General features: G+C 38.4%; 1 protein-coding gene across 2 annotated transcripts in view; it reads left to right on the top strand.

Moving 5' to 3' along the window:
* Nucleotides 1–2,819: 2,819 nt before the first annotated feature.
* UPP2 (uridine phosphorylase 2) overlaps nucleotides 2,820–12,788 on the top strand; it is a 31,910-nt gene continuing 21,941 nt past the window's right edge. The window contains exons 1-2 of one of the 2 annotated variants that reach the window (XM_036421883.2): nucleotides 2,820–3,084; nucleotides 6,551–6,668. In XM_036421883.2, coding sequence (XP_036277776.1) covers nucleotides 3,023–3,084; nucleotides 6,551–6,668 — 180 coding nt within the window. In that variant the 5' untranslated portion in view covers nucleotides 2,820–3,022. The remainder of the gene's footprint in view (nucleotides 3,085–6,550; nucleotides 6,669–12,788) is intronic. The other variant, XM_045575457.1, reaches the window with a different exon arrangement.

Genomic DNA, 12,788 nt, shown 5'->3' with positions numbered 1-12,788 from the left:
AATATGACCCTGAGAACAAGGACCATTCTCTTATATTATTATGCCACTTTGAACAAGAACAAACTTAGTTCATAGCAGGTGCTTAATACTCATTGTGTGATAAGTAGGACATCTCCTATGTGGAGTCCATTTACCTAAAAACAGACTACTAGGACTCAAGGTGTATATTGTAACTAGTGTAACCCTGTGTTGGCCTTTCTTTATTGTCTAATGTAACAGAAATCTCAAAAACTAAAGGCCACTTTGGCCCTGACTGAGATGTTTTTATGACAATATGTGGAAGTAAAACCACATAGAGCTACTAATAGTTCTCTAAATGTGACACTTTTCTGTCACCTCTATGCATTTTACACACAGTTCCCTGGGCCAGGAGCACAGGCCTCTCATTTCTACCCACCCCTACCCTCAGCAATATTTTCTCAGGATTACATTTTCCTCAAGACACAACCCAGGCATCCCATCCTTCCAGAAGCCCCCTGTGTCTCCCATGGGCTGGGCATGAGTTTCCCTTGTGCGCTTCTGTGTTGCATACGCTCTAAAAAGGAGACCTCTCTCCATTATCATTCAGGTGACTGAACTTTTGCAATACAGTCAATAAAAAAAATTTTTTTTTGAGCAACAACCTACCATAAGAGTAGGATGGAGTCCTGAAAGAATTGAAAACTAGGGAAAATAATTTTGGATTACCCAGAGGACACTCATCAGTACTCTACTTGCACAGATTCTGAAAGACTATTCTTAATTTCACCCAAATGACAAGCACTTGCCTTAATGTTCTCAGAAGTTGTTATATGGGGTCTATAAAATGTTGCTGGTGTCCCCTGGCACTGTTGGTGATCAAGATCATTGACAGAATTTTCACTGGGAAGAGACATGTTAATTAGTCTAAATAATTCACTGGAGTAATTAATGACTGAACACTTACCTAATAGCTAACACTTTCACCTGTCAGAGCCAGAGGTAAATGCCAGACTAGAATTTGATCATTATACCTTAAAAAAATTCTAGATAAAATAAAAATAGACCAAATAAAAGTGAGAAGCCTCCCCCTCTAGCCAGTGTTGCTCAGTTGGATGGAGCATTGTCCCACACACCAAAAGGTTGCAAGTTCAATTCCTGGTCAGGGTGTTTGGGAGCAACCGATGGATGTTTCTCTCTCACATCAATGTTTCTCTCTCCCTCATGTCAACAAGCATATCTTCAGGTGAGGATTAAAAAATGTTGGAAGCTCCCGTGGTAGATGGTGGGCATGTTGAATCACAAAATTGCCAGTGGTTGTAGAGAAGGAGCAGCAGGTAGACCCCTTTGAGGTGGGCCATGAGGTATGAGACCTATTATTATTATAAACTGGAAACAGGACCTACTCTTCCAAGTTATACAAACAACACACAGGTTCAGGCTTATTTTGCCTCAAAGTTGTCATTGCCTTTTCCAAGGTTAGTTTTCTTGGGTATTTTTGGATAACTTTAGGTAAAGATACAAATGCCTAATAGGTAGTAGCAGTCACAATTTTTGGAGTGTTATATTAGTTTCCTATTCTTTTTCCTTCTTGTAAAGTTTGCTAGTTGGCCAAGATAGATTGAAGGAGGCCAACATGGAATTCAAGGAGTTTGTCCAAAGTGACTATCACCAGGAAGAGGAGTATCTCCTAACACAATTAGGATGTGCATTTGCTTCTTTTTTTTTTTTTTTTTTAATATATTTTATTGATTTTTCACAGAGAGGAAAGGAGATGGACAGAGAGTTAAAAATATCAATGAGAGAGAGACATCAATCAGCTGCCTCCTGCACACTGCCTTCTGGGTATGTGCCCGCAACCAAGGTACATGCTCTTGACTGGAATCGAACCTGGGACCCTTGAGTCCACAAGCCGACATTCTATCCACTGAGCCAAACTGATTAGGGCTGCATTTGCTTCTTGATTGTGATGCACACTCTCACAGAGAAATCCAAGCACATTATGAAATGCCTTGTACCTGCTGCTGTTGGGGCATTTGTGAACATTTTAAGTGCTGGTTTGCTTGCAAGCTGTGAGATAAATGTCCTTAAAGCTCTCACCAGCATAGAACTTCAACTGATTGCCATGGGAGCTGGGAATAAAAAAGGGGGGGGGGGGGGGAACAAAACAGGATGGAGTTCCTTGAAAGTCTTCTAGATTTGTCCATCCCACAATTGTACAGTCAGAAGCAGGAGAAAAGCAGTAAATTTGTGGATTCCTTCAAAGAGAGTCTTGTTTTCTGAAAATATTAGGCTTTATTTTGTTATTTTACTTGGATTGACCTCCAACAGCTGCTCCATTGGATTTCACGGGCAGCCTGTGGTTTTTAGCTTAATGAAGCCCTGGGAAACAGATTTTGTTTAATTAGCAGACCTTCTGTGTGAATTTGAATGGGCAGAGTTCAGATGAAGAGGCACTCTGAGGTCATGACTTCACATGTTTGCCTCACTTGTGAACACAGAATGGAAATAAGTTGATGAGGGGTGTATTGTAACTAGTGTAACCCTGGATGAGGTGAGAAAACAAAATGTTTGGGAACTGAATGTCCTCCCGTGTACTGGGCACATTTTCGAGACGACATGGTGGAGTTCCTGTGGAAACCAGTGGAGAACTAGGATTCACATACCGTTGTCCCAAAGTAAATAAGTCGTGTGCCACACCAGACCCGTGCTGGGCTCAAGGACAGAGGAAGGGGAAAGGTGCACCTGTGAGCAAGCTAACCAACCTCGTCAGAAAGCAAGGGCACCACACCTTCAAAGGGGACCAATCTTAGGGAAGAGCTGCAGTGATAGCAGGGCTGTAGTATAAAAGGCCAGGACAAGGAGGATCTTTTTTGAATCGGTCTGGAGTTATGCTAAGAATAAAGGTTTATTATTGATTTCAGAAGAAAACATAAGTTTTAAGTGAGGCTGTCATTCCAACTTGGAGTTGAACTATTATGATTCACCTATAATTTAATAGCAGCTGACTATATATTTCTTCCCTGTCATCAGCTGAAGAGTGACTATCCACACACCACAAAGTATGGCTTCGATTTTACCTGCTTCCAATAAACCCATGAGATCTGACCAGAATACATATGTTGGGTAAGTAATTTTGATTACATGGTTGTTCTTTGGATTTTATATTAAATGTTCAGAAGATCAACCTCTATCATTATGTAAATGTCTTACATTTAAAGATGATATAGTTAGAACTTAGCTCATAATACAAAACAAAATAAATACAATGCAAATTGTCTTCTTAGTGATATTTTCATTCCTTGGTTCTTAGGGGAATTTGGCTCATCTAAGAAAGTGAGCAATGTGTCAATTATACCTCTCTCCTTTAAAGAGAGAGAGAGAGAGAGAGAGAGAGAGAGAGGGAGAGAAAGCAAAGCCAAAAAAACATGCAGAAGATTTACCAATCTGCATGAGTGAACACATTCAAAGTTCAGCCTGCAGTTCAGCCTTTAATTCCAGGACTATGGGCTGAAATATCTGAGAAATGATTTAAGGGGCCTCCCTGTGCTTCAGGGGGATTTAACTGCACTGCAGCACATTATGAAGTGATTCCATACGCTTTGTGATAGACTTTACATAGAATTCACTTCTAAAATTCCATGTATGTTCTTCATCCCAAGGATAGACATAAATCTGCCAAAACTGTCTGCAAATTTAGTTCCAATTCTTGCCCCAGGTTCACAGAACATAATGAGCATTAATCTTCAGGAGGCTTAAGGAATTTGTGTGCGTTCCCTCACCAAGTTGTATCAGATGCCTTGCTTAGAGCCTCCATCGTGTCATTGTTCCAGAAAATGTTCCATTTACCCATCCCAGACAAAGGTAGTCTCCTACCACGTTCACTTGCTCAGGAATGCCAAGGCAAGAGAAAAGGAAAAATTCTGAAGGTGAAGGTAGTGGTAAATAGAAAGACTTTTTCTCAGCCAGCACTTTTCTCTGGTTACCAGTGTTTAATACTGACCATGCTATCTCACGGCTTGCTAAAAGAATGTATTTCCAATACCACCTTTGGCCCACATTTTAGAGAAAGGAAAGAAAATGCAAAACTAGGTTGAGGACCAAGTAGTACATATAGTCTACTTAGTAAAAATTATATATTTTGGAAAGATTGAACTTTTGCAATTGCCAGAATCATACTGGGTTGAATTTGGCATAATACTCCAAACTAATCTTTCCTTTGGCAAGCAATAGAGAGATCATTTTAGAAGTCCTTTTGGTGAGCCCAAAGGGATACAAACCTTCTATACACATGCTCCTTGCCCAATTCTTTGACCAAGGGATCATTAGCTATTGAAACAGACCATTAAGGAAAACTAAATAATTAACAGAATTATTATAATGAATAGTCCTAATGAATTAGCAGGATTATTATAGTTAATACAAGAGAATATAGTTAATGGTTGGAGATTTTTTTTTTTAAGACAGGAAAGCTGAAAGACATCAATGATTTTAAAAATACCAAGGCCCATATGTTCTTGACAATATAAATCAGAATTTCTAGGTGTGGGCTCAGGTACCGGTGCTTTTTAAAGCACCCCACATGATTCTGCTATGGAGTTAGAATTTGAAATCACTGAAGTAGATGAATGACACTCTCTTCTAGGGTAAGGATTTATAGAGTCAGCTGGGACCCCAAAGGAGAAGCTGTACAGCAGGAAAGCAGTTTGGCAGAGTTAAGCAGAAAAGTGAGAGAAGTTGGGAGAGAAAGTGGATGGCATGTTTCTCAAACTGTGATGTGCACAGAAGTCATATAGGAGTTGTTTACAGGCAGATTTTGATTCAGGAGGTCCTTCGTGGAGCCTGCAATTCTGCATTTCTAACAAGCCTCCATGGCAATGCTGCTGGTGAATTGACACACTTTTTCCAACAAGGGATCACTGGTGCATGTCCTCTTGTCTGTCCCCAGGAGAGGAAAGGAGGTGTCCTTTTACTTGGGGGCTTTGAGGCTTGTTCTGAAGTAGTCAAATGTACTAACCTCATGGAATGCTTTATTTTTTTAAACCAGCCATGATCCACTAACTAATTAAGAATTTGTTACCCTAAGTGTTTTTGAGCGGAAAATTAATAGTATTCTGTTCCACTTCCCAAATGTTAAATTTAATTTAACAAATAAAATTTGTTAAGACTTGGGTATTAAAAAAAAGATATATGAGACAGCTTGCATGAGAAAATTCGCAATTTTTCTGGAGAGACAGAAAATTAACCCTTGAAGTGCTATCTACCAGCCTTAACATGAAATACAGTACCTGCTTTAGGAGCAGTGTGGGAGTGGGAATTCATACTGACTGAGGAGGGAAGATGCTTGTAAAAGCCTTCAGTGGGGGTGGTATTTAAATTTGACCTTAAGGAATGAGTAGGATTCTGACATGTGAACAATGGAGGGAAATGGGAAGGATGCTTCAAGAATAAAGGCCTAAAGAGGGATTCTCAACTTCGGTTTCACATCAGATCACTTGGGAAAATTTCAAAAATATTTTTCAGAGTCTAAATTCAGTGGGTCCCAGGCATCAGTATTTTTAAACTATTTTTTAATGAGCAAACATTATTGGAAATATAAAACAAAAACACACAAGAGTTTTGTTAAAATGTGTAGAGGCATTTACTAGGAAATGGAAGGAACATAGAGTGAAAAAGTCAGACAGTTCTTGGCAGAGACAGCTTGACCCGCAGTGGTATTGGGCAATGATTATCACTAATGATTAAAGTTGTATGTAATCACTACTATTGAATATAATACCAAAGGCTGGTATTGGGCAATGATTGTCACTAATGATTCAAGTTGTATGTAATCACTACTATAATACCAAAGACTGAAGATGGTGTGCCTTATAAATATGAATTAGATGGAATTAAGGTCATTCCTACAGCAGCAGTCAGTTCACTGTCTTGCATTATTTTATAAGAGAGAAGAAGGACAGTAGCCCAGGTAGGCTTATATAGGCCTCAAGGCAATCTTTCTAAGCAGTTATTATTTTCACTATACCCACTTTACAGATGAGGAAACTTTCAAAGGACAAAGATAAAATAGCTTACCCAAGGCTGCACAAGGAGTACATATATGGTTGAACTGGTGGTGGAACCCAGGCAATCTGACTACAGATCCCAGTAGCCTATGGTATACAGCTTCCCATGTAAGGTAGAAAAGGACCATGAGGGCCAGACAGACCTGGATAGAACAGACTCTTCTGTAATCTACTGGTTGTAAAATCATGCTCAAGATTCTCAACTTCTGCAATGGCTCCTTCATTTGTAAATTGGATTTGTTAGTGTTGCTTACTTAATAGAATGTTTATGGAATTAAAACTGTATGTAGTTTTTATGGCAGTGCACAATTTTCATGCTTAAGTCTATGCCTGAGTGCACAGAAAATATTAGCCACTATTATTATTAATTAGTGGTGCTGCTGTTTTTATTATAATATCATAATAATATTTGTTTCATGACAAATCATTTAATCCTAAATGACAGTTTATGTCCAATATTTGGGCTAGAAGTTATCACAGGCTTTCTCTCCAAATTTCTTCACATTTTTTTATATTATTTTTCCCAGAAAAAGTTTTGTTCATGTTAAAAATCCTTACCTGGATGCTATGGATGAAGACATTCTCTATCACTTGGATTTAGGAACAAAAACACACAACCTACCAGCAATGTTTGGGGATGTAAAGGTAAAAGTACTTCTAACTTTAGAGAAAACTATTGTGTTTCCCCTGCTGATATATATTCTTTTTATTTTCTCATCATAAACTTTACTCATTCAGCCTGTGAAATGTCAGAGGTCCCACTAGGAACTGATGTTCATTCTCTGAAGCAATCTGGAATGTATATATCTTGAACAATTGTTTCCATTCCAACAAGACATCAAGGCTCCCAAACTAAATCTAATACATGCATAATTATTGGGCTGCTCTAGTTCCTAGAGATAAATTCCATTTTATTGACAATACTACTGGGTGCTGAGAATTCATTATAATTCAGTTCACTGTTTAACATCTACATTAATAGCTGAACTTCAATAATTCACATTTTATTAAATCATGGCATAACTCAACAAAATTAACAATGTTATCTTGAAAAGAACTATTATTCAATATTTCATATTATTAAGATTTTTGTTATTTCATAAGAAATGTTATGAGAAAATTTTTATGGAATATTGCTGGGGAAATTATACTTCTCTAATATTTACCTTAAATATATATGTATGTAATAAAAGCAGCTCATGTCCATTATTTAAAATTGGAAAAAAATAAAACAATAATTAAAAAAAATACACCTTAAAAAAACTTCTACCCCCTAAACATAGACATTAACCTGTTTTCTTTTCCCCCAATCCTTTTTAATAAATAGATTTTAAAACAGTTGGAATTATATAATTGCATCCTAATTTTTTACTTCACTTTATGTAATTAATATTTCTCCCATATTATGTCATTTTCTTAGAGACACGTTGTTTATGGATGTCAACTGACCAAGCCACACATTATATAGTCTACTTTTGACCTTTATGTAAAACTATTTTCTATTATAAACACCATTGAAATGGATACTTTTGGACCTGAAACTTTTTCATCTATATGCTTGGAATTATTCACTTAAGTGGTAAAAGGGAATACACTTTTAAAAGAATTTTTATTTTCAAAAGGCCTCTACCTATTCACAGTCCCACCAGGAGAGAATCATGCAGTTTTCATTTAACTTTTACTCACTTCTTTAGCAATTACAAGAGCAAACAAACAAGCAGAAAACCTTTCACATCCACTGTCTCACTTAATCTTGACATTAGCCCTTTTAGGCAGGGTAGCAGATATTTATTTATTTCCTCCATAAAACAAGGAAATTGAGTTCAGGAAAGTCAAAGGAGGTTAACAAGGTACAACATCCAGTGGCAGAGCTAGGACTTGGACCACGCTTTCCCAAGGCTCTTACCCACTGCACCAGGTGGATTCTTTGAGTCACAGTAACTGAGAAGAGTCCATTAATTAGGAGGGGACACTGAAGAAAGGGGAGGAAGAAGAGAAGGAGGTTAGGAGGAGAAGGAGGGGAGAAGGAAGAGGGAAAGGAAAGAAAAGAAGAAAAGAAGGAAGGGAAGGAGGGAGGAAAAAAGAAAGGAAGGGAGGGTGGGAAGGAGGGAGGAAATGAAAGGAAGAAGAAAGGAAAGGATAAAGAGAAGAAATAAACCTATGATATTCATTAGCAGAGGGAGCTAAATGCTTCCTCCCTTCCCATCTCTCCTAGGGCACAATGTTTTGAGGCTGTGGGCTGATTTGACATAACACACCCCTTTCCCCACTCCCACCAGTCTGCTGCTCCTAGCCTTTTAGAGGCTTCTCTCCATATTAGCCTCATCTTCTCAATGTAACATCTCTCTCTACTGATGTTTCTGATGATTTTGCTCCAAGAATAATTGATAAAGTCTATCTATAATACTCATTGATCAGACTACTTGAATTCAAATGTTAGATTTGATGTTCATGCCTCACAGTGATATTCCCAGGACCATTATTTGGGGATAGTTCCAATTAATTAAAAGACTCATCATAATTAATAAACTATGGTACACATATATTATAATAAATTAGAAAGACTCAAGATATTGTAGATTTTGAGACAGGAAGTTTTTTATTATCTACATAGCTAGGTATCTGTCTTTCATCTATCATTTATGGAGTACTTTCCATGCATCAGACTCTATATTAGGCATATGAGTATGGTATATCATTTGAATCCCATAGCTACTAAGAGAGTTGTTATTGTCCCCATTATACAGATGAGAAACTGAGGCTCAAACATATATGTAGTGTTATAACATATATACTTGTACATATATTATAAATGTATTATTATTATAAGTAAGTTCTAGCACTACATCTATATATCTGTACATAAATCTATATCTATATATACCTATATCTATCATCTAGCTAGCTATAACTGTCATAGGCATAGCACAGCTGGTAAATGAAAGAGCTGCAATTAAACTTTAGGTTTCTCTGATGAAAAAAGTAATGGCTCTTCTCTATTTGGAAAAAAAAAAGGTATTGCATTTTGGTGCTCTTAATGTTAGCATCTGGGAAATCATTGGGACGGAAAGCTTTGTTTTAGACATGAAAATAATGTCTAAAACATAAATCTCTCTCTCTCTCTCACAGACACACACACACACACACACACACACACACACACGCAGGAACGCACGTGCATGCAGAATTGCCTCGTCTTTGTTACAATCCCAGGAAACAGGCCTTTACTGCTCCACCTGACTAGATTTTCATCAGCACTTATTCTCAGGCTCTGTCTGTCAGAGCCACTATGCAACCTTAAAAACTCACTGTCCACCTGGTGTCACTCCCTTCAGTAGATTTTCTTTTGAATAAAAAGGCACATTCTGGTTTAGAACATGTTTTGTCCCACCAGAGGACAACTCTATGGATTGGCCCACTTTGATGGAGAGTGGGCAAAAGTAGTTCTAAATAACCAGGACTGGCTCTTTGACGTAGGCCAGGATTCTTTTAGAGGCAGCAGGTAAAGTCTAATTTATATTTACAGATGTTTTTTCAGAAACTTGCCGTTTTTTCAGCCACATTCTTATTTTTGAATGAGAACATGCTAGGTTCAATTTCTTGGTTCTAGTTAACTCTAGGAAAACAATCCTAGCTAAGAAGAGAGAGCATAATCCATCAGAACCTGGAAACTCAGGCTTGCCTTCACAGAGATGATCTTCATGATTAAAGCATTATCTCCCAAGGAAAGGAGAACTGTGGGTGTGTAAAACTTCAACCTTAACGATTTTGACAATTATTCCTATTTTCTTACTATATTTTTTAAGTTTTTACTAGTTGATACTGCAAAATATTAGTGGCTTTGTACAATGTAAGTTTATTTCTTATTTATATTAAGTACAAAAAAATGGGTGTTCCCAGTTGATATGTGGCTCTCCTCCAACTGGTACTCAGGTACCTAGGCTCCTTCCATCTTGATGCTCTGTCACATTTGAGCAGTGATTTGCAAATTTTCTCTGAGTGTCAACACACTTCCAGCAGACAGGAGAAGACAATCTGTAGTATCACCAATGGGAGATTTCTATGGGCTAGGACTGGAAGTGGCACCCATCACTTTTGCTCACGTTCTAGTGGCTGAACTGAGGAGGATGGCCTTATCTAATAGGAAAGGAGGCTGGGCAGTAGAGTTTAGTTGTATTCCCAGAGAGGAGGAGAAACAGCTTTGGTGACTTTGTCATACTGACTGGAATGCATCAAAATTTAAAAATATAGTGGGAGAGCATTAGACCTTATCTACTCAACTCAATATGTCTTTTATAAAATTACTATCAGAACCTCTAGTGGAAACCGGTTTGGCTTAGTGGTAGAGTGTCGGTCTGTGGACTGAAAGTTCCCGGGTTTGATTCCGGTCAAGGGCACGTATGTTGGTTGAGGGCACATCCCCGATGGGGGGTGTGCAGAAGGCGGCTGGTCAATGTTTCTCACTCATCGATGTTTCTGGCTCTCTATCTCTCTCCCTTCCTCTCTCTGTAAGAAATCAATAAAATATTTAAAAAAAAAAAAAACCTCTAATCTCTCCCTAGAAATTTCCAAGCAACATAACAAAGAATTACCATATAACACTCTATAATACACATTTTTAAAGTGTTTATATGCCTTTGTAAACATACATTATACCCAAGCTGCAATAGGACCAGGTTAATAACAACATGGCAAAGGTAAGTCTTTTGAGACAGTAGGCATATTTTAAAAACTATTTTATTGATATTTTACAGAGATAGAAAGTTAGAAACATGGATGAGAGAGAAACAACTATCAGCTGCCTCCTGCACACTCACCACTGGATATGTGCCCGCAACCAAGGTACATGTCCTTAACTGGAATTGAACCTGGGACCTTTGAGTCTGCAGGCCTATGCTCTATCCACTAGCCAAACCGGTTAGGGCCAGTAGGCATTTTTGAAAGTGAGTTAATACTGGCAGCCTATAGCAAAGTACTTAACACATTTTTGTAATGCTTCAGACTTCTTCCAATGCACTTTTATCTTCTTTGTAAAACCAGGACAAATAATTTCATTTGGACATAAATCACAGTAAGCTTCTCTTAAGGTCAGTGCTGGTTGGTGGTCCTCAACCATATTTTACTTCTCATTAAGGCAGTCAGACTTAAAATTGTGGCTGGGGGTGATATTTAGTGCATCTGATTTAAGGGTAAAGCTTCAAGAATGAAAATGCTCTGTCTATACCTATCATCTTTATGTCACTAGAAGCATTCAGAAATTCCTGTTGATTACAGCAATATCTAGAGTTCAAAGAAGAATTCAAACTGTAAGCTATTCTAACATCTGCTTTTGGTTTTATGGTCAATCTGAATAGTTGTAATTTTCATTCATTGGCACCACACAATGAGTTATTTTCAAACTACTGTATTTTGGAAAACACACACACACACACACACACACACACACACACACACACACAGTCTTTGTACTTAGAATTTGAGCTAAGTCTTAATTGTCCATACCAACAGAAGAAAAAATTTTTATAAGTAATCAATAATAACTTAAAAACTCACTTTAGACCATGGTCTTACTTTCTTTGCTACCCAGCCTATATGGCTCACTTCCACTGCAGTTCATTACCAACTTTAAGCCCCATCAGGGAAACTCATCAGAAGCCACAAAAAAGACAAAAATGAGGATAGAAGAGAAGCAGAGGGCAGATAAAAGGATAATTACATCCCATAGCTGAAATTGGAATATTGCTAAATGGAAACAGAACACATCATGTAACCAGACCACCCAACAGTCATAGTAAATTATTTGTGAATGGGGCTGCCTACTCTACAACCTCAGTTTCGTATTCCCTTAGACAGATATTCTTTCTCCCTGCACGTGACCTCACCGGTAATCCTTCTTGTCCTCTATGCCTCGTGCTGCCCACATCAGTCACCTGCCCTTTTCTCACTGGATTTGAACCAGCTTCTTTTGTACTAAGATCTGCAATACAGAAATAATAAATCAGCTCAAGAGCAGGGCCAGGAAACTGCTACACAATATGACAAATAGTATTTATTTATCAAATGCTCAGAAGGCACCTGGCCTTGTGCGACGTCCTCTGCCATAGCTGATCCTATTTTCTCCTTACAAAACCGTCCAAAGGGACCTGTGTTTTCTACATTGGAGATGATAATCTGAGTGCATAGAGATGACATGGGTAACATGGTGCAAGTTGCTTAGTCAGTGATGGGGTCTGGATGCAAAGCCAGATTTATCTCCAAGAGCAGGCCCTTCACCCCTGTGCCGCCTTATCTGTGACTGAGCTTCTGCAGGCTCAGTGCACCTCCCCGCCTAGCTGATGGCTGTGCTTTCCAGGGCCTCTGACACCTGCTACTGCGCATCCTCCCCACTGCTGACCCCTGGTACCCACCATGCTGGCAGTTCATCCGTGCTGCTGGGAGGCCATTCTCACCCTCTCCCACATCTACCTCTCCCACCCCTCATGGACCCCTAATAAACTATTGCACAAGCGCTTCCAAGACAATTTCATAACCATATTTTATTAGATGCAATACTCTTGACTTCCATGCCTGTTGTAATTTCAGCGATGTTAAAATGTTAATAAATCAAAACCAAATTATTGGAGCTGATGAAATACCGTAGTGAGATTTCCAGTCCACAATAAGGCTTGTTCCAGGAGAATTCCTTCTGAGTGAGAAGTTGGGAAGTTTTTATGTGATTATTTTTGGTAAAGCTTTAAGTTAACATAGCACATTTTACAATAAAAA

The sequence above is a fragment of the Pipistrellus kuhlii genome, unplaced genomic scaffold, assembly GCF_014108245.1.
Source record: "Pipistrellus kuhlii isolate mPipKuh1 unplaced genomic scaffold, mPipKuh1.p scaffold_m20_p_7, whole genome shotgun sequence".
Taxonomy (NCBI): Eukaryota; Metazoa; Chordata; class Mammalia; order Chiroptera; family Vespertilionidae; genus Pipistrellus; species Pipistrellus kuhlii.
Note: the sequence above shows the minus strand (reverse complement) of the source record. Positions and strands in the feature narration are given on the sequence as shown.